The following is a 19,597-nucleotide window of genomic DNA, read 5'->3' on the forward strand; positions in this document are numbered from 1 at the left end:
GCTCTCCAGAGGCGGGCCAACCCGGGATCGTAAAGAACTTAGGGAGATGTAGTACAAATCTGCTCAGTCATAAGCCTGCCCGGCAGAGACTTCAAGACACCAAAAACTACAATTCCCGCTGGCAACGTAGCTCCAGGCCCTCAGTTTCCCTCTCTCCCCCACTCTCTCTGTTTATCCCCTCGCCTCAGTTGTGATAGCTAGGGTCAAGTCCGCTGTAGTGATTGACTGAGGGAACCCTGCTCCCGGGGTCCGAGTCCACCTTTGCTAACTGGCTTTCCTCCTAGCCTTCGGCCTTGGGGTGAGGGGGCGTGGCACAACCTTGACCGCGCCCCCCTCTGGGATGCTGGGGCCTGGTCGTCATAGCGACCGGCTGTACACTACCACAACTTCACAGGCAGTGGATGCTGGCTGTCCGGCTGCCCGAGGGTCATGGCCTCCCCGAAGCCGCGGTGCTCCAGCTTCGCGACCACTTCGAGGTAGGCGCTGGCCAGACTGAGGGCGGAGAGGAGGGTTTGGAGAACTTGAAGAAAGAGAAAAGCTTCTGTCCGTTGATTCGGGGCTTCAGCCCCACAGGATCGCTGGGGCAGAAACAGAATGCGGACATTATGTGCTAGCAAAAGAGCTGGCGCACTTTAACATTAGTAAGAGCCAGCCTCTTTATATTGAGCGTATATGATGTGCCAAGTGCTTTATATATAGCATATTTAACTCACAACTCTATGAAGTAGTAATATCTTCTGGATACTTCTATTACAAATAGAAGTCTGGAGAGATCATGTGTTTTACACGTTTACAAGTGATGGAGCTAGGATTTGAACCCAGCCATGTGAGACTTCTTAGCTCTTAGCCACAGAGATAAATGGCCTCTTCACCCATTGGTTTATGGCAAAGATGCTTATCGAATTGCTGTCTATTCAGAGGTTGCAGCCTCTGGGCATTGCAAAATTTGACAAGTTCTATTAGCCAGGAAAGCCACAAAATGTACATAATAAGACAAAATTTTGGGGTAAATGTCTTTCTAGCTTTGGGAACCCAAGAAGTCTCTTAAGTTCTGGGCTTCTGCTTCTGTATCTCAAACGTGGGGATGTTACAGCCCACCTCACAAACATTGCCAGGAAAATTTAGGCAGAATATGCGAAGCTCTCATCACAGTTCTTGCATATACTAAACATTCGGTTGTTTAATGAACGTAGTTTCTCCCTTCTACTCATTTCCAACGCAAAAACTTGATCTCACCTAAACTCTAATCCTTCAGGGTTTGCTACCTCAACAGAGAAAGCCTACAAAAGTCAGGAAATTGTTTGCCAATTTGATTATTTTATCCAGAGTTAGAATGAAACTATAAGAACCAGGCAGCAGGCTTGAGAAAGAATGTTGTTACCCAGCACTGGAATGATTTAGGAAACTGCAGTCATGTTTGAAAGGGATATGAAATGGATTCAGAAGAAGAATCCTCATCTATTTTAAGAAGGAAGCATAGGGGGTCACCTGGGTGGCGTTGTTGGTTAAGACACCAACTTCAGCTCGGGTCATGATCTCGCGGTTTGTGAGTTCGAGCCCCGTATGGGGCTCTGTGCCAGCAGCTCGGATTCTGTGTCTCCCTCCCTCTCTCTGTGCCCCTCCCCCACTCAAGCTTTGTTTCTCTCTCTCTCAAAAATAAACATTAAAAAGAAGAAGAAGAAGAAGGAGGAGGAGAAGAAGGAGGAGGAGGAGGAGGAGGAGGAGGAGGAGGAGGAGGAAGCATAGGGGTGCCTGGGTGGCTCAGTTGCTTCAGCATCTGACTCTGGCTCAGGTCATGATCTTGCAGTTTGTGAGTTCAAGCCCAGCACTGTTCAAGCTGACAGTGCAGAGCCTGCTTCGGATCCTCTGTCCTCCTTTTTCTCTGCCCCTCCCCGGCTTGAACTTTCTCCCCCAAAATAAATAAACTGTAAAAAAAAGTATCAAAAGGAAGAAAGGAAGGAAGGAAGGAAGAGAAAAGAAGAAATATAGGGGCAGTCCCCTACTGGCTCAGTCAGTAGAGCATGTGACTATTTTTTTTTAATGTTTATTTATTTTTGAGAGATGGAGAGAGTGCACGAATGCAAAAACCCTTCCTTTTCTATAGCTGCTGTTTATTTGATATGGTTTGTTCATACTTGTCCCATTGAGAGATAAGAGAGGACTAGCGTTTGGGGTGTCACCGCACTATGGAGTAGGACTAAGGAACCAAGTCCTTAGGTTCCCAACTAGATTCACATTTACTGCTCTCAACTTCTCTGGAATACAGGTAGTCCCAGTCTCACTTTTATAGACAAAGACACTGAGGTTCAGAGAGGTTAAACAGTATGCCCAAGGTCATTGGCTAGCAAAGGGAACGAAGACACAGGTCTGTCTGGCAGCATAAATGACCCCCACCCACTGCCATCATGGATTTCTGGAATTACTTTTCCCTTTTCTTCACCTGGGTCTGCCTTCCCAGGGCAGCCCTCCCTGTTGATCCCCAAATGCCTTCCTAGCTTGAGGAAGGATGGCACTCCCTCCCAAGGGGTCTAGGAGCTAAAGACCTTCTTAGAATCAACTTTTCTCCCATCTTACTGTCATCATTAACATCTGCACAGCTCCTTGCAGTTTACAGGCTGTTTTTGCATATCTCTTTTCCTTGTATTAAACTTCACAACAACTTTATAAGATAGGAAAAGCAAGAATTGTCTCCATTTCCTTATAAGCATACTAGGCTGAGAGAGGTCAAATGGCTTGCCTGGGGGTTCCTGTTGGAACCCCAAATGTCAACCCCCAGGCCTTTCAGCCGGTAAGTGCAGGATGGGGACTCACACACCAGCTCTTGGACCTCAGACCTTGTGCTTCTTGTCCTAACACCTGCCTTTGGTATCACACCCCCAGAATGTGCCAGTCACAAACATGAAACTCCTCTGAACACTGAATGAAAGTTTAAGTCCACAGAGTTCTCTGGGCTCATGAAGGGCACTCATGAAGGTATCCTGTCACTGTAGGGATTGATGAGATCCTCAGCATGAGAAGGTTTCCAGGAATGTAGGAAAATGTTTTGGGCCCATGGCCAGGAACTTGTTGGCAACATCTCTGTGAATCTGTAGGCACTGCTGGGAAGACCCAGAGCCTAGCTCTGCAGGGAAAAGAGGCCATGTCCTGTTGATCTGGGAAGGTTGGAGGTGCTCTCCCTACTCAGAGCTCTGTCATCTACCACTGTCTTCCCCTTCTCTGTGCAGAACACACATACAGCCTTCAGGAGTGACCGTAGATGACTCCTACCTCACAGAAGCCAAGAGCTCCCAGAACCGAAAGTTTTCCCAGAGACAGAAGACGCTGGTTAGTGGCAATGTCTTGCTGGAAACCCAAATGTCAGCTCCCAGACCCTAGCTGCCTCCCTCTCTGCAACCCAAAAGCACCACCCACCTGAAACATGCCCCCCCGCCCCAGAAGCCAGCAGCTTCTCTCCAGTCAGGGAAGCATGGCTTACAGTGGCCAGACCCATCAGGCTTTAGGGTAGAGGTCTGCAAACTGGTTGCACCTCATCTGAAAAGCCTTTCCAGACCTCCCCTGGCAGAGAGAGACTCAGCTCCTTCCCGACACCCTTCCCCTGCAGCTCAATGCTCTGGAGTGGACCTCATTTTTTCATTCAGCCTGCCATATGCCAGGCACTGTGCTAGATGCTGGGATGGTCACACCAGATCTACCAAGGTCCTTCAGGGCTGTGACTATATGTTTTGTTTTGTTTTTTTTCTGTATGGCCCTGATCCCTGATAGGGTACTTGAGTGTTTGGCATATGTTGAGAGCTCCATAATGCTGTGAGTAAATGTGTGAAGGCACGAGTAAAAAGATGTTATTACCCCCTTGTGTTGCTGGCTCTGGGTTGGTGGCAAGAGATTCTACTAGCCTCAGGAAACTGCCCTTCCACCATTCCTGTTCTTTTAATTTTTTTATATAAAAATGAATTCTGTCTTGGGGCACCTGGCTGGCTCAGTCCGTAGGGTGTGAGACTCTTGATCTCTGGGTTTTGAGTTCAAGTCCCATGTTGGGCGTACAGCTTACTTTAAAAAAAAAAATAATAATGAATGCTGTCTTATTAAGTACTTTTGAACTTTTGTTGATACAATCATAGGGTTGTAATTATTTAATTAGCAAACCGACTTTAAAAAAAAAAAACACACAGTTTAGCAAACTTATAACTCCAGTTCACAGTGGAGCATTATGGGCTGTGTGGTAGTTTTGTGTGTGTCCCCTATGGGGAATTTAAGGACACATGGGACCCACACTTTATGAAGCTGGAGATTCCCAACGTGGGGACCCAGACTCCAGAGAGGGAAAGGGAATCAGTGTGGACTCTTCGCAGAGACCAAGCGCAGCCAGGGCCTCGGAAGACCGATAACGGGGCACATGATCCCCCCTCCACCCAGCTGCCATCCCACGGTGTACCTGGGCCTAAGCACTTTCTTCCTGCGAGGGCACCACCATTCTCAACCACCAGAGGGCATTACTCCCTCACGCCGCCCCCTGGCCACGCCCCTTCCCATTTTCACCTGCAGGAGGAAGCAGAGAGGTAGGAGCCCCAGTGTAACATTTTGCACCCGTCGGCTGGTGGAGGCCAGCTAGTAATGATAACAACGACCTGGAAGCCGCACTTGCCCCAGAATCAATGTAGGATGACCATGTTTTCTCCCCACACAAACGGCAGACAGAACACAAGTCCTAGCCTTTTGAAAGTCTGAAAAACTTATCAGTTCACTAGGGTTAGATGCTTCTTTGACAAATTCCCAGATGTCTTTCAGAATTACTTGGCACAAAATCACAATTTTGATAAAATTTCAAAAAACTTGTTTTTCTGGCTTGATTTTTAGCAGTTTTAATTCTCTCATTTTTCCAGTTTGCCTATTTATACTTTATTTACTCTCTTTTTAACTATTTAAAAATTTTATTCTTGATAGTTCTTCTCAAACTCAAACAAAAAGAAATCTTAAGGCTTTCTTTCTTTTTTTTTTTTATTTTTTAATGTTTATTCATTTTTGAGAGATGGAGAGAGACAGAGCATGAGCAGGAGAGGGGCAGAGAGAGAGAGAAGGAGACACAGAATCCAAAGCAGGCTCCAGGCTCTGAGCTGTCAGCACAGAGCCTGATGTGGGCTTGAACTCACAGACCAGGAGATGATGACCTGAGCCCAAGTCGGACATTCAACTGACTGAGCCCCTCCACCGCCCCCCCCCCCCCGGATCCCAGAAATTTTTGAAAAATGTACAATTGTAGAAAAATAAGCATCCAATGGCCTATCATTAGAGAATAATAATTGTTGATAACTTTTTACATTATTTCTTGTTTTTTTCTAGACTTCCATTTTTACCTAGTTGTGCTTATTCCTTAATTTCAGGCTTTACTTAACCCTTAGAGCTGTAGGGTTAGCATATTTCCACATTAAATCTTTTTGTAAACATTTCATGACTACTTTTATTTTTTAGACATTTAGGAGTTTTCTAATTTCTGGGTATTTAGGAATTTATTAATTTTTCCACAGTCATAAGTAAGGCTTTGAGGACAGCCCTTCTGCATAAAGCTGCTGCTCCATCTCTGACTCCCTCTACACTGGCCACCCCAGGCCTCAGCCTCAACCAGCCTGCTCTCCTTGGACATTGGCCCCTATTCATTGCTCTTTAAAATTCTTTTTTTTTTTTTTCATATTTTTTTTATTAATTTTTTTTTTTTTTTGAAGGAGAGACAGACAGAGCATGAGCGGGGGAGGAGCAGAGAGAGGGAGACACAGAATTTGAAGCAGGCTTCAGGCTCTAAGCTGTCAGCACAGAGCCCAACATGGGGCTCGAACTCACGAACTGTAAGATCGTGACCCGAGCCGAAGTCGGATGCTTAACCGACTGAGCCACCCAGGTGCCCCTAAAATTCTTTTTTTTTTAATTGTTTTTTGATGTTTATTTCCGAGAGAGAGAGAGCACATGAGTAGGAGAGGGGCAGAAAGAGAGGGAGCCACAGAATCTGAAGTAGGCTCCAGGCTCTGAGCTGTCAGCACAGAGCCCAACGCAGGGCTCCAACCCACCAACTGTGAGATCATGACCTGAACCGAAGTCAGACTTTCAACCGACTGAGCCACCCAACCGCCCCCGTAGCTCTTTAAAATTCTTGCTGTTGGGGTGCCTAGGTGGCTCAGTTGGTTGAGTGTCTGATTTTGGCCCAGGTCATGATCTTGTGGTTCATGAATTTGAGCCCTGCGTCAGGCTCTGTGCTGAGAGCTCAGAACCTGGAGCTTGCTTCGGATTCTGTATCCCCCTTGCTCTCTCGTCTCTCTTTCTCTCTCAAAAATAAATGAAAATGTTAAAAAAAATTCTTGCTGTTTCCCTGAGGTGTTAGTGCTACCCAGGCAGTCTGTGTGCCCCACCTTTAAACCTGAGATACACCCCCTCTCCCAGAGTGGCCTCAGTTCCTCTCATATACGTATTCAAGTTTTACTGAATGAACATCACAGATATTATCACCTCCTCCTCCAAGATGTTAGCCTTTTCTGGTCCCCTCCAGTCAGGGCCCATCCCTACCTGGTAATCTGCATTGGCTTTAGTCACTACCTGGTGCTAGAGCCCACATTCTTAATTATGAACCATATTAAGAGATGTTGGGGGGTGCCTGGGTGGCTCAGTCGGTTAAGCATCTGACTTCGGCTCAGGTCATGATCTCACTGCTCGTGAGTTTCAACCCCACGTTGGGTTCTGTGCTTACAGCTCAGAGTCTAGAGCCTGCTTTGGATTCTGTCTCCATCTATCTCTGCCCCTCCCCTGCCTGCTCGCTCTCGCTCTCTCTCTCAAAAATAAATAAACATTTAAAAAGACAGAGAGAGATGTTAGGGAGGGGCGCCTGGCTGGCTCAGGCACACACCTGCTATAGCATGTGACTCTTCATATTGGGGTCATGAGTTCAAGCACCATGTTGGGCATGGAGCCTACTTAAAAAAGAGAGAGAGAAAAGAGATGTTGGGGGGGGGGGCGGAATTAAGAATAGAAGGAGGATGATGGAGAGGAGCATCAGGAATGGGAGCAATGTTGCCTTGGTAACCTCACCTGTCTCTTCCTGCAGTCCTGTCAGTTCTCCATTGGTGGCCACCTGTCCCCATGGCCCACATACACCAGTGGTCAGACCATTCTGCATAATCGAAAGCCCTGTTCATATGATTACCGGAAACGAGCAGGGTAAGCCAGGGTCAGCACTGTGGTGGATGGGCTGGTACAGACCTAGCATTGGGCCCAGAGACAGCACAGGGGTGTGTGCTGCCCCAGACCAAGGATGCAAGAGCCCCATGGTGTGCCCATCACATCTCATCCCACCATACCCTGCAGTAGTTGGCAGCAGCAGCCCCTGGGCACTACTAAGCCGAGGTACCTGGAGCAGCTAGAGAACTACCTACGCAAGGAGCTTCTCCTGCTGGACCTGAGCACAGATTCTGCCCAGGAGCTGAGGTTGCAGGTCAGAGCCACAGAATAACTGTGGGGCGGGCAGGAGGACAGGTGGGAGGAAATTTTACTCACTAGGACTCAGCATTCAGACTTCAGGAGAGACTATCCTCTCCCTTCTCTTTTGGGTCCCTATTCCTGGTAAGGGAAACAGGTTCTATGACAAAGTCAGCGAGCAGGCAAAGCTGGAACCAAAACTCTCCTGAGGCTTGAGTTTCACACCTGAGTCAGGTGAACTGGATGCTGTCTCCAGTTCCTTCAGCTTTGTGATCCCCAGTGCCTAGTTTGGGTTGTTGGACATCAGTGAATGGAGCCTGAATCCTGGCAATTGGGCAAGCAAGGGTCATATGGTGTTCACCAGCCCAGAGATGACAGACTCAAGCTTGAGGAACTTAGCCCAGACACATAGAGAAACTTAGATGCAGATTAGATTCTGGTACATACTAAGGAGGGAATCACCATCCCTGTTCTAACAGGGATGATGACAGGAAATCCCTTACTTCTGACTTAGTCACAGATAGAAACACTTGCTGAGCACCATCTGTGTGGCAGGCCCTGAATGAGGCCTTGTATACAATCTCATAGGCTGAAGGTACCTCATCAACAAGGAAGCAGAAGTTCAGAGAAGGCATACAGCTATGAAGTGGTAGGGCTGGGATATGAACTCAGGACTGATTCTAGAGCCTGTGCTAATTCCAGGACATAATGCTGTGCCCCAAAACTTGTGTCCAAATTGGACAGGAAACCACACCTTTACTTGGAGGTGAGAATACAAAGCTAGAGGCTTGAATGTCCTGTCCTCACAGGTCTGTAAGATGGCAACGGGATGATGGTGAGAGGCTAACTAAGGCACAGTGCTTGGAGGCTGGCTGCCTGGAGAGCCAAAGTGGGGCTCAGATACAGAAGGGACAGCCCTGACCCAGGTCATCTGCTAGCCTTCAGAGATAGCACCAGGAGAACAGCCTCCAGAGAACAGTTGAGAGGGACATAGCTACCCCTCAGCTTCCTGGCAATGAGCGACCCATGTGGTGCCCAGGGGTATTTATTTGAATGTGGGTCACCGGGTAACTTCATGCTACAATATTTCTAAACTTAAGAGAGTGGCAGCTATAGGCCAGGAGGTGACAGGTCCCCTTTTCTTGCCAGCCTTACAGGGAAATCTTTGAGTTCTTCATAGAGGACTTTAAAACGTACAAGCCATTGCTATCTTCCATCAAGAATGCATATGAGGTGATGCTGGGTAAGACTGCAGCCTCTGTGCCTGGGTCCAGTCTGGAAGGCATGGAGAGGATCCAACTCTTACCTTCTGGGGTTATGCAACCATGTTGGGCAGCTACTAATTAGGCCTTGAAGTCACCAAGCTTTGCTCAGCCTTGTTGCTTACACTGTCCTGTGATAGAGCACCTAACCACCTCCTGTCCTTGGGAAGTATGGTAAGAGAGCAACTTCACTATTGAGAGTGAAGCCCAGGAGTAAGTGAGTACCTTTGGGAAGTAGAGGCTCCCAACCAGGCTTAGGAGGTGCCGGGCATGGTACAACTACAGGACTAAAGGCTATAGAAAGGGCATAGATGAAATCCCAGTCCTCAACTAGACTGTGTCTCTGGTTTAAAAGCCAATGCAGGAAGGCCTTAAGCAGGAGCCATGTTTTGAACAAGGCATGCATAGACTCCTGGAGTTTGCAAGGGACATAGCCACTCACTGTTACCTTCGATCAGTGTCTCCTGGCTGTTTGTTCTCCATGGTCCCAAAGGTAGTCTCCCACCTGTCCCTGCTTAGCCCACCAGAGGGAGAAGATTCGGGCTCTGGAGCCCTTGAAGGCCAAACTTGTCACTGTGAATGAGGACTGCAACGAGAGGATCCTGGCCATGCGGGCTGAGGAGAGATATGAAATCTCCATGCTGAAGAAAGAGAAGATGAATTTGCTAAAACTCATTGACAAAAAGAACGAGGAGAAGATCTCATTGCAGAGCGAGGTGAATGGGAGTAGTGTGGTGATCAGCTCCCTGAATTACTGCTACCTCCAGCCCAGGGGTGACCCGAAGCCTTGGGCACTAAGGTGACCCCTAACTCTCTACCCTTCTGCCTGGAATGATATACTGAGCCACCACCTACCTCCAGAGGCCCTACTTCCACATTCTGTCTTCCTCCTTGGCTTAGCACTGGTTCCATGTGGCCCCAAATAATAGCAGTCCTGCTTCTTGGCTCCCAGACTTTCTCCACAGGAGGAAGCATTGGCACTTTGTTGGATTCTCAGGAATGGCTAGCCTCCTTCTTTTACCTTTTCTCTTCCCAGGCCCTGATGTGGCCACCCAGCATCCATCCCATCCCCTTTGATGGCTCGCTAAGTACAGTCCCATGACCACACAGCCACCTTCCCAACAGGTGTCCAAACTGAGGAAGAATTTGGCTGAGGAGTACCTGCACTACCTCGGTGAGCGAGATGCCCGCAAGATCCTCATTGCAGACTTGAATGAGCTGCGGTACCAGCGGGAAGACATGTCACTAGCCCAGTCCCCAGGTAAGCCTGAGGTGGGTTTCTCTCCCCTGAGGAGGCACTAGAGGAGTCTCGCCATTCGTCCCCATTCAACTCTCCTACATCTGTTCATTCCATGCCCATTCACAATGATGGGGGGTGGGGTGGGGTGGGGTGGGGTGGGGATATTCTTGCTGCTGCCTGGGTCTGTGGATCTTCTGAGCTGGACTGAGAATCATAGACTCCTTGTTTAAGTAGGAAACAATTGTTGGCCGCTGAGGCAACTGAGACTCCCTGAGAGCAGGACAGGCCTGGTACCTCGTGTCCTGGACTTCTCTGTTTAAGCTCGAAGTTGTAAGATATTAGTGCTGTAGGAAAGACCCAGGGCTTCCCAAGCAGCGAGAGAAGGACCTGGAACAAGCCCTGAGGAACATTCTAACCCTGCCCTGGGCTACAGGCCTTAGAGTCAGGGTGATGCAAGCTGGCCGGTACCCTGACAGGTATCTGGGGCGAGGACCCCGTTAAGTTAACACTGGCTCTGAAGATGACCCGGCAAGACCTGACCCGCACACAGATGGAACTCAACACCATGAAAGCCAACTTTGGAGATGTGGTGCCCAGGAGGGACTTTGAAATGCAGGAGAAGACCAACAAGGATCTGCAGGAGCAGGTGCTGGTGGGCAGGCAGGGCAGGCAGGTCAGGCAGGGTAGGGAAGGGTCATGCAGGTAGGTAGTGAGGATCAATCACCTTGTCCGTAGCTGGACAGCCTGAGAGGTGACTATGAAGAGGTCTGCAAGGAGCACGAGATACTGCTACAGTTGCACATGACCACACTGAAGGAGCGGGACCAGTTTTATTCTGAGCTCCAGGAGATCCAGCGCACCTCTACACCACGGCCTGACTGGACCAAGTGTGAAGGTAATGATGGCCATTGGACTCCCAGGGAGTGCTCAACGATGTGGTTTGGACTCCAGCTCCCTCTTCCCACCTGCAGATGTGGTGGCTGGGGGCCCAGATCGCTGGCAAATGCTGGCCGAGGGCAAAAACAGTGACCAGCTGGTGGATGTGCTCTTGGAGGAGATTGGCGAGGGCCTGCTCCGGGAGAAAGACTTCTTTCCTGGTCTGGTAGGGGTCCCTGGGCTTGGGAGGCTTGGGGCCAGAGTCAGAACAGCCAGGCCTTGCTGCTAAGACTTGAGATTCTGGGGAACCATCTTGGGCTCTGCCTGGGCCCAGAGATGAGCTGACATTCTACCTTGCAGGGCTATGGGGAAGCCATCCCCTCTTTCCTTCGATTTGATGGCATTGTGGAGAACAAGAAGCCAACCAAGAAGGATGTGGTAAACCTACTCAAGGATGCCTGGAAGGAACGTCTTGTTGAGGAGCAGGTCAGATCTCATGGGCCATTTGGGCCTGGTGTGACCTGTAGAATCCTCCAGGGAATTCCATCAAGGTGTTAGGGGGGAGGGCTAACCCGCCATGGGGCAGGGTTACTAAGCAGTCGTCCCCAACCCTGCAGAAAGAGAAATTCCCAGATTTCTTCTTCAATTTCCTGGAGAATCGCTTTGGACCTGGTGATGCCATGGCCTGGGCTTACACCATTTTTGAAAATATCAAGCTCTTCCGTTCTAATGAGGTCATGAGCCAGTTCTATGCACTCTTGATGGGAAAGGTGAGGTTGGACCTGGCCCTCCACCCTTTGTCCCCACCATAGGCCAGGTCTATCCCTATCACTTCAGGAAGCAGCAAGTTAGTCAATGCTTCCTTCCCTGTAGAGGAGCGAGAGTGTGTACATCAAGCAGAAGGAGACCGTAGTACAGTTGCTGAAGGAGATGACAAATGCTGACAGTCAGAATGAGGGGCTGATAACCATGGAAAACCTAAGGTGAGAGGCCAGTCCAGCCACCACAAACTCCTGCCCAACATTTCCTCTGGCCAGGCTCCCAGGTGTGCAGGGGAAAGGGGAGCCTGACAGGAAGGGCTCACAGCCCCAACACTTGTTGTCCCTTTTGAGCAGTAGTGGGGCTGGCAGAGTGGTACAGGAAGGTAAGTGGGTAGGCCTGAGCCAGGCCTGTTGGCCCTTGTGTCTCCCCATAGCACTGTCCTTAAGAGCACCTTCCCCTTCAAGAAGGAAGAGAGAATCCAGGAGTTGATGGAGGCAGGGGGCTGGCATTCCAACAGTAGCAATGCAGACTTGCTCAACTACCACTCATTGTTTATAGAGGTAGGTATGGGTGTGTGTCGGGGAGTGGGAGTTGTCCAGGAACTTGCCCAGCCCTGCCCTGGCCTCTGCTGGACCCCAACCAATGTCTCCTCACCCTGCCTTACGGACCCTCCCAGGATGAGGAGGGCCAGAGTATGCCCTTTGTGCAAAAGCTGTGGGAACAGTACATGGATGAAAAGGATGAGTACTTACAGGAGCTAAAGCAGGAGCTGGGCCTGGAACTGTGAGTAACTCCTGAGGTCCTCAGGCCCACTTAGCCATAGGCATATCCTGTAGGTTGGGCCACAGGGTGGCATCTCATTGCCTTGGATCTCCCTGTGCACTGAGTTTATTCCTGGGCACTATATACTGCTCAAGCTCAGCAGAGGACATCTTGGGGTCTGGGGTACAGAAGGGTCAAAGCCTATCTCTCTTTCTTTGTGGGGTAGCCATGATAAAGTAACCCTACCCAAGGTACGTGAAGCCCTGATGAACATTGATCCCGGCCTGGACAAACAGACCCTGAATAGCTATTTGAGCCAGGCCTTCCAGCTCCCCATGACAGAACTGCCTGAGGAGGGTGAAGAGAAGGAAGAAGCCATTATGGAACAGCTCCAGATTGCCCTGGAACAGCTTCAGATGATTGACCTCAGGCGCATGGGGCCTCGAGAGCAGGAGCCTGCAAGCTAGGGCTGCTATGGGCAGCCTGAGTGCTCCAGTGCTCTAGTGCTCCTAACCCCTAACTTTTAGTATAAAATTATTTGTCTGAACCTATTCTCCAGGTTGTGCTGGGGAATTGAGAAGAGGGATGAGTATTGGTCCCGGCCTGGCTGGCCCCAGGATATGCACCAAAACACAGCACATTCTGTTTGTGACACTTTATTGAGGAGGGATGGGAGGAGACCTGGAAGAATATGTGGGGCCAAGTGGCCCTAGGTAGGGACTGGGTGAGTGTTGAGGCCTGGCCACTACTGAGCGGGAAAGACAGAGTTGCCACTGAATGCACAAGGGATGAGCAGCTGCCGGTATTCCAGGGGCAGGTGCCGCTCCACAAGCACATGCAAAGAGACTTGGTCGTTGACCAGGCCCTGCCTGTAGCAGAGGATAGATATAGAATCAGTGTCAGCACTCCAACATCCAGCACCTCCCTGCTTCTGCCCACTTACCGACGCATCAGCAGTTCCAGGTCCTCTGGTCTCACAGTCTTGCGGCCAGCATGAGCAGCAAACACCTCCAGGTCGTCACAAAGATGCTGGAAATACTTGTCCAGGCTGCCAAAGAGGGTTGGGGTAGAAAAGACTGAACTGACTGTTCATGATCTGAGGGGCTCCTCTCCCCACCCTGAGTGTCCAGGACTCACCACTTCTCCACCATTTCAAGAGCCTTCTTCTCCATGGGCATCTTAGCATAGAAGCTGAAGAGTTTCACATAGTGGTTCAGTCCAGTCTTGTGGGGATCTTGACGGGGCCTGGGGCCAAGGGTTCTGGCCCTGGGAGGAAGCCTGGTCGGTAGAGGCTCCAGAGGCTCTGAGGATAAGCTGGGGGCAAGAGTGGATAGTTAGCTAAAATGCTATGCGAAGAGGCCCCTAGTCAAAAACAAGTCTTGGGGTGCCTGGGTGACTCAGTTGGTTGAGCATCCGACTCTTGATCTTGGCTCAGGTCATGCTCTCCTGGTTCGTGAGTTCAAGCCCTGGATCAGGCTCTGTGCTGACAGTGTGGAGACTACTTGGGGTTCTCTCTCTCTCTTGCTCTCAAAATAAACAAATAAACTTCAAAACAAAACAAAACAAAACACAAAAACAAAACAAAACAAAAAACAAGTCTTATTGGCTCCTGCCAAGACTAGGGCCCATTTACTCCTTGGCTAACCTGAACCAATAACTCCAACTATGTGCTGAGGGGTAGTGGGGACAGAGGACCACACTGAGGTCTGGTCTTTCCCTGCAGCCCTGATCCTCCAGTCTGGACCCAATGTCCTAGTCTAGACTTATTACATAAATTGGTACTTGCTCAGGCCCATGACCCTCAGGCCTCTGTATGGACGGACATTCCTTCCCCTCAGCCCATTTCTGCCTATTTGATTCTGCTAATCGTCCTCCAGGAAGCCTTCTCTGACTATATACTAACTTAGAAACATCCCCCTACCCAGTTTCCTCTCAGAATGTGGAAGCATGCACCAGGATGACAGATGTACTCAGTGAGCCTCACTGAGCCCACCTCAGGGTGCTCTCCTGGGTGATCATCTGCATACTAATGAGAAGGGGGATAATCCTGTGGTACTCAATGCCAAGCTCAGAAGCCTGCTCCCTTCCCGAGAAGCCCATGCAAAACAAGGTCATAGAATCTTACATGGCAGTGCTAGGCGGTGGGGCTGACTCAAGAAACTGAAGTTGCCTGGCCTGAAGAAACTCAGTGGTGCTGGAGGCCAATTCTGGACTTGCTGTAGAGGAAGGGCAGGATTATAGGGGGCTCACCCAACTCTGAAGACCCACAGCCTCCTTGTCCTGTTCCTCAAGGGCCCCATTTACGTCTGGCCCGCCAAGCAACGGGCCCCTTAGAGGCTCCCTGACCCAAGACTACTTGTGCCCAGAAACACAACCCAGATATATAACTCCTCAGATTAGGGACTGAATGTAGCTGTCACCAAGTCACTCCCCCGTCCCTGCACTGGGACCCTTACCTGTCCTACCAGAGATGTTCTCATCTCCTGAAGATCCCTCTGGCTCCTTGGCCTCAACAGCTTCTGACGTTTCATTTCTGTCAGACTTGTCTGTCCTAACAGATCCTTGTGTTCCTGCTGTGTCCTTCACTTCACTCACACTCAAACTTTCCTCCATCCTCTCTTCTGCGTTCTCACCAACTCCACCCTGTAAGGGCTCTACTTCATCTTCTCCAGCGATAGCACTGCTGGTGTTTGGGAAGCTCATAGCAAGGGCATCAACCTTCTTTGCCTTTCCTGCCAGAAGTTGGGCTGGTTTTCCAGGACCTGAATCAAGGGAGAGAATACAAGTTAGAGAAGGATGTAGCTCAAGGATAAAGTAATAAAATCCACTCTAGCTCACTGAGGAGAAAAGCCCAGAGGGAGACCCAGGGTACTTGTTTGTGGAGTATCCTGGCCCAACACTAACTCTGCTCTGAGATGTAAGAGGGACCAACAGCCAGGGGGCTCTGCAGGACACACAAATGGGCCCGAAGAAGGAAAAGCCCACATACTCACTGTGGTTCTGCAGCTTAGGCCCACTCCTCTGTGTCCTGTGACTGACAGCCTTCTCAGCATCTTTAGCCTCAGTGTAAGAGAGACAGGGCAGGGAGTGGTACACACTGGGGGAATGGCCAACCAAGGGCTGGGAGAAGGGCTGAGTGTCCTCCAACACGGTGTCGGTTGGCAGGGTAGCAACAGGGGTTCTGAGGCTGTTACCTGGAGATCAAAGGCAGTTGACACTCCGTCACCAGGGCCTGGGCAGTGGGCTCCATGAGTCTGCCCCAAGTGACCTTTAGAGAAAACCTCCTAGTATTCTAAGAGAGCTTCCACAGTGATCTTCCTGCTTCTAGGCCTAATATTCCCACCTACCACAGCTTGTCCCACCCAAACTGCTCACCCATGCCTCCACTTCTCACTCTGCTCCCTCTACCTGGAATCCTCCTACTCTAGTAAACTTGACTTGTCTTCTGGAAGCAGGCTCCCCAGTCAGTTCTGACTGGCCAGCTGATCCTTAAACCTGAGCCCTATCAATCAATCTTCCCAAAAGCTCCAGTCACCATACCACACCTTTCCTACCCTCAGCCCTCTAGCTTCTCAAGAATGTGGGGCTAAGACTGGGGCTCCATTTAGACAAGGGACATTTTGTAGAAAGGAAGCAGAAACTCTTCATAGACCTACTAATCAGGCTTGCTCACTGTCCTTGACCTGACAGAGGAGTAATCCTGGACTCAGCATACCTCCCATGGGAGTGGGGGAGCTTTCCCCATAGGGCAGAAGGAAATCTCAACCTTACCTGGAGAAGCCAAGGCCAGGGAAGTATCTTGCAAATCCTGCAAAAATGCACCCACATCTACAGCTCGACGGGTGGGAGGTCTGCGAGCCAAACCAGGCCTGTGCACTGACTGTGGCTGAAGAGGTGTGGCAAAGGTCAAGTTGAGGGAACTGGTGGGAGGGAGGAACCATGAAGGAAAGTCAGGTACCTGAAGCCCAATTTTTGGGAGAATACTCCCATCTGCCCTGGGGCTCTCATCTCTAAGAACACAGCCATTATGCTATGAAGCTAATACTGGCAGGGACCAATATGGTCAGATTCCATCCCAATCAATACCTCCCTCCCCAAGCGTCTCCACCAACCCCCAGAACAGACAACAGCACCTGGTGAGAGAGGAGGCACTAGCATTCCCACAAGGCTCTGCAAGAGAATTTAAAAAGAAACCATGATAAGTTCTAGGCTCATGACAGCCCTGTCTCAGGCCTCTTCAGCCTCTCCAGAGGACAAGAGAGGGTGGCCACAAGTGTTGTCCAGGGTCTTACCTTGGGAGAGAGGCAGCCCCTGGTCTATTCCTTGCTGAAAGACTGACAATCTCAGCCTCCGCTTCCTCCTGCCAGGAGCCAGCAGACCTAGAGCCAGGGTTGTAGGGGGCTCAAGCTCAGGAAGTTGCAGCTCCAGGCTACAAGGATGAAACTTATCTCAGGCCAGGAAGCCCAATATTGGCTTCTGGGACCCTCAAGAGGCTCCCTGATCAGAGCTACCCAACAGCCCAGTGCAAGGGGAGAATTCATTGTGCACCTGCCCCGAATGCTTTCCTGTCTAGAGGATTGGACCACCTGCGGTGTTGGCACTGGCTTGACCACTGACTCTGGCATCATGATGGAAGATTCTGGGGCTGCCAAAATAGCAAGAAGAAAGTAAGGTTGGCAGGGCAGGCTGCCCTGAATGAGAGGTACCATGGGACTGGTGTCTAACCCTGACCAGCAAGCCAGTGTTCACTCACCAGTTAGAAGGATGTTCTTCAGCAGAGTCCGGGGTGTCTGTTCCTCCAGGTGCCCACTGGTTTGAACATGGGCCAATCTGCCAATAGACTTTGGGTGAAAGCATCAAGTAATCAGTCTGTTTCTTTGCCTTGAGATTCCCTCAAGGTGGGCTCCAGAGCAGAGCTAGACCTCAGGGTCCCCTGAATGCAGCAAGAGCCCTGTAGGGGTCAATGGGCTGGGGCACTTACCCTGGCTCTTTGGGAACGCCGCCTTGCATTCGTCTTTGTTGAGCTGCTCAACCTCCTGGAGGAAGGTGTTTCAAGTAGGGATTTCTGGGCACTGTGTAAAGACCAATTGCTCTGAGAATTAAGTAGGGACAGGAAACTAGAGGATGCAGAGATGTGCTTTCATCAGGAATCTTGGCCTAAAGCCCTTTTCCCTCAAGGCCAAGGAACCAGAAACCACTTGCCCCTCCCCTAGCACCTGTTCTCAGCTCTGTATCAACAAGGTTGTGGATGAAGGGGAACCTGAAGGATATGGGAATAGAGAGGGACCATAATGACCTACCTAGAGAGAGGGACTGAGGAAACCTTTACAGAACTGACTTTCTTAGAAGCAGAGGTTAGCCACACAGACAAGAGAAGCAAATGGAACAGTATCCATTCCTGACATTAAAATAACAACCCAAGGGAGCACCTGGGTGGCTCAGTCGGTTGAGCATCGCACTCTGTGCTGACAGTGTGGAGCCTGCTTGGGATTCCCTGTCTCCTCCTCTGCCCCTCTCCCTCTAATACACATGCTCTCTCTCTCTCAAAAATAAATAAACATTAAAAAAAATAACAACCCAAGAAGGATTTTAAATATTTTGAAAGCTTTTAAGTGCCTGTCAGGATTTGACAGCAACTTCTACATGGGTCACGCCAGTCCTAGTCTCTTCTTTCCAGTCTCCCTCAAATTCTCAAGGCATAGCTCCCACCTCATCACTTATAGGTCTAAAACCTACAACGAACAGCTTCCCAGCGCCTATAAAACAACTGCACTCCCCCTGTCTGGCTGATGCCAAATTCCACACCCTCTGCACCATGAGCTCACCACAGCCCTCATCCACTGTCACTGCCACTACGTCAAGCCAATTCCCTACTCCCTAGCAAAACATCTTTCTAGTTCCTGCCTCCCGAATTCTACGTAGGCTGTTCTCTATAGGTCCTGTTCCATCTTTCAGAAGGACCCTCCAGGAAAAGGGGAGTGAATGTGCAGAGAAAGGTGGAGGACACGCAGGAGGCAGGGCAGATGCTTGGACACACTCTGGGCTGATGTCGGGGAAGATGGCCCGTAGAACGGGCCAAAAGGCCAGATTCTGAGCGCCTGTCCTTCACCAGAGGCCGAAACCCAAAGACCCGAACGTGATTTGAGGTCCGTGGTCCCGAGACTTGTCAGCCTGGAGTGCCTGGGCGGCGGGCACCAACAGCTGACCTGAGCCTAGCTAGAAGGGTGGAGCCAGTTCTCCTGCGCCTCTTCGAGACTCAGTTCCCCTTTCCCTTTCCAAACGGGGTCTCCCACGGACACCTAACCCCCTAATCCTTCTGGTTGCTCATATGCTCGCGCAGCGCCCTCACATACCCAATTCCGGCACTTCGGCGTCGCTGCGGGGTGCGCGTGTCCGCGGTATCCAGCACGCGCCGCAATAACGTGCGTGTGGTAGGCTCGCTGTCCTGGCTGTAGCTATCCGCCATTGCCTCAACCATTCGCTCTCCCACCCAACTGCTCAGGTGGGCCGCTCCACCGCCTTCCCGCCGTCGCGTTTGAGCCAACTCTCGCGAGTCGGCAGGCCGCGAGGCTGCCGCACAGCCTCACGGGAGTTGCGGTTCCAACCCTACCCGCTCAGAGGACCCTGGCGCGGTCGTTGTAAACTCTGGATTGGAGGCACTGTTACCAGGGAGTGAACCTGGGCAAACGTGTGCCATCTGTGGAAGACTTGGTTTCTTCATCTGTAAGTTGAGGATGATACCCACCTAATAGGGGCTTGTACTGATCCAATGAGATAATTTTTTAAAGTTTATTTAGGTAATTTCTACATCAACATGGGGCTCAACTTCAGGATCCTGGGATCAAGAGTCACATGCTCTACTTACTGAGCAAGCCAGGCGCCCCTCATTGAGATAATGTTTAGCTCAGTGTCTGATATATAGTAAGCTAGGCCCTTAATAAATAGCAGTCACTATTAGAATGTCTCTTATTCCCATCTCCCTCTCCTAGTTGAGTAGGCACACTTGGGCCAGGAAAAAATTTTATCCTATATGTGATCTGGTCAGATTTGCATTTGTGAAAACTACTCAGCCTCAGAAGAGACCAGGCTGCAGGCTCAAAAGCTAGTGGGCTGTTTGTGATGCAGCAGAAATGTTACGATCTCCAAACACGTGCAATTTTGAGACGAAATTTGGCTTTCAAAGTTCTGTTAATGCTAGAGACTCTATTAGCACATTTTTCACCAAGACAGCCTTTCTTAA

General features: G+C 50.2%; 2 protein-coding genes across 6 annotated transcripts; one reads left to right on the forward strand and one right to left on the reverse strand.

The window, feature by feature from the left end:
• The first annotated feature begins 172 nt into the window (after window positions 1-172).
• TSNAXIP1 (translin associated factor X interacting protein 1) lies at window positions 173-12,908 on the forward strand. 5 transcript variants are annotated; one of them, XM_019455533.2, is made up of 16 exons: window positions 177-476; window positions 3,225-3,324; window positions 7,085-7,197; window positions 7,345-7,471; window positions 8,605-8,698; window positions 9,237-9,433; window positions 9,843-9,978; window positions 10,434-10,603; window positions 10,693-10,852; window positions 10,929-11,059; window positions 11,194-11,319; window positions 11,451-11,603; window positions 11,707-11,816; window positions 12,029-12,155; window positions 12,272-12,378; window positions 12,584-12,908. In XM_019455533.2, the coding sequence occupies exons 1-16, from the start codon at window positions 430-432 to the stop codon at window positions 12,822-12,824; spliced, it is 2,139 nt and encodes a 712-aa protein (XP_019311078.2). In that variant the 5' UTR covers window positions 177-429; the 3' UTR covers window positions 12,825-12,908. The 5 variants fall into 5 exon arrangements, with proteins under 5 accessions (XP_019311080.2, XP_019311079.2, XP_019311078.2 ...); XM_019455535.2 differs by lacking the exon at window positions 11,451-11,603 and having other exon boundaries at window positions 173-476; XM_019455534.2 differs by lacking the exon at window positions 3,225-3,324 and having other exon boundaries at window positions 176-476.
• A 93-nt stretch (window positions 12,909-13,001) lies between these two features.
• On the reverse strand, window positions 13,002-18,900 carry CENPT (centromere protein T). The gene is made up of 13 exons (XM_019455544.2): window positions 18,711-18,900; window positions 17,339-17,429; window positions 17,111-17,198; window positions 16,906-17,002; window positions 16,650-16,786; window positions 16,491-16,527; window positions 16,129-16,277; window positions 15,351-15,551; window positions 14,814-15,119; window positions 14,483-14,573; window positions 13,495-13,671; window positions 13,301-13,405; window positions 13,002-13,226 (listed from the first exon to the last, which is right to left on the reverse strand). The coding sequence occupies exons 1-13, from the start codon at window positions 18,833-18,835 to the stop codon at window positions 13,103-13,105; spliced, it is 1,728 nt and encodes a 575-aa protein (XP_019311089.2). The 5' UTR covers window positions 18,836-18,900; the 3' UTR covers window positions 13,002-13,102.
• Window positions 18,901-19,597: the final 697 nt, after the last annotated feature.

This window comes from Panthera pardus, unplaced genomic scaffold (assembly GCF_024362965.1).
Source record: "Panthera pardus isolate Hobbes unplaced genomic scaffold, ASM2436296v1 HiC_scaffold_19, whole genome shotgun sequence".
NCBI lineage: Eukaryota > Metazoa > Chordata > Mammalia > Carnivora > Felidae > Panthera > Panthera pardus.

Excerpts from the sequence above, each read along its gene's own strand:
- TSNAXIP1 (XM_019455533.2), top strand. The coding sequence starts at position 430 with ATGGCCTCCCCGAAGCCGCGGTGCTCCAGCTTCGCGACCACTTCGAG. Across the intron at positions 8,699-9,236 it reads TGCATATGAGGTGATGCTGG|CCCACCAGAGGGAGAAGATT; the intron begins GTAAGACTGCAG and ends GTCCCTGCTTAG. Across the intron at positions 11,817-12,028 it reads ATAACCATGGAAAACCTAAG|CACTGTCCTTAAGAGCACCT; the intron begins GTGAGAGGCCAG and ends GTCTCCCCATAG.
- CENPT (XM_019455544.2), bottom strand. The coding sequence starts at position 18,835 with ATGGTTGAGGCAATGGCGGATAGCTACAGCCAGGACAGCGAGCCTACC. Across the intron at positions 17,199-17,338 it reads GGCGTTCCCAAAGAGCCAGG|TCTATTGGCAGATTGGCCCA; the intron begins GTAAGTGCCCCA and ends TTTCACCCAAAG. Across the intron at positions 16,278-16,490 it reads AGTGCCTCCTCTCTCACCAG|TTCCCTCAACTTGACCTTTG; the intron begins GTGCTGTTGTCT and ends CCCTCCCACCAG.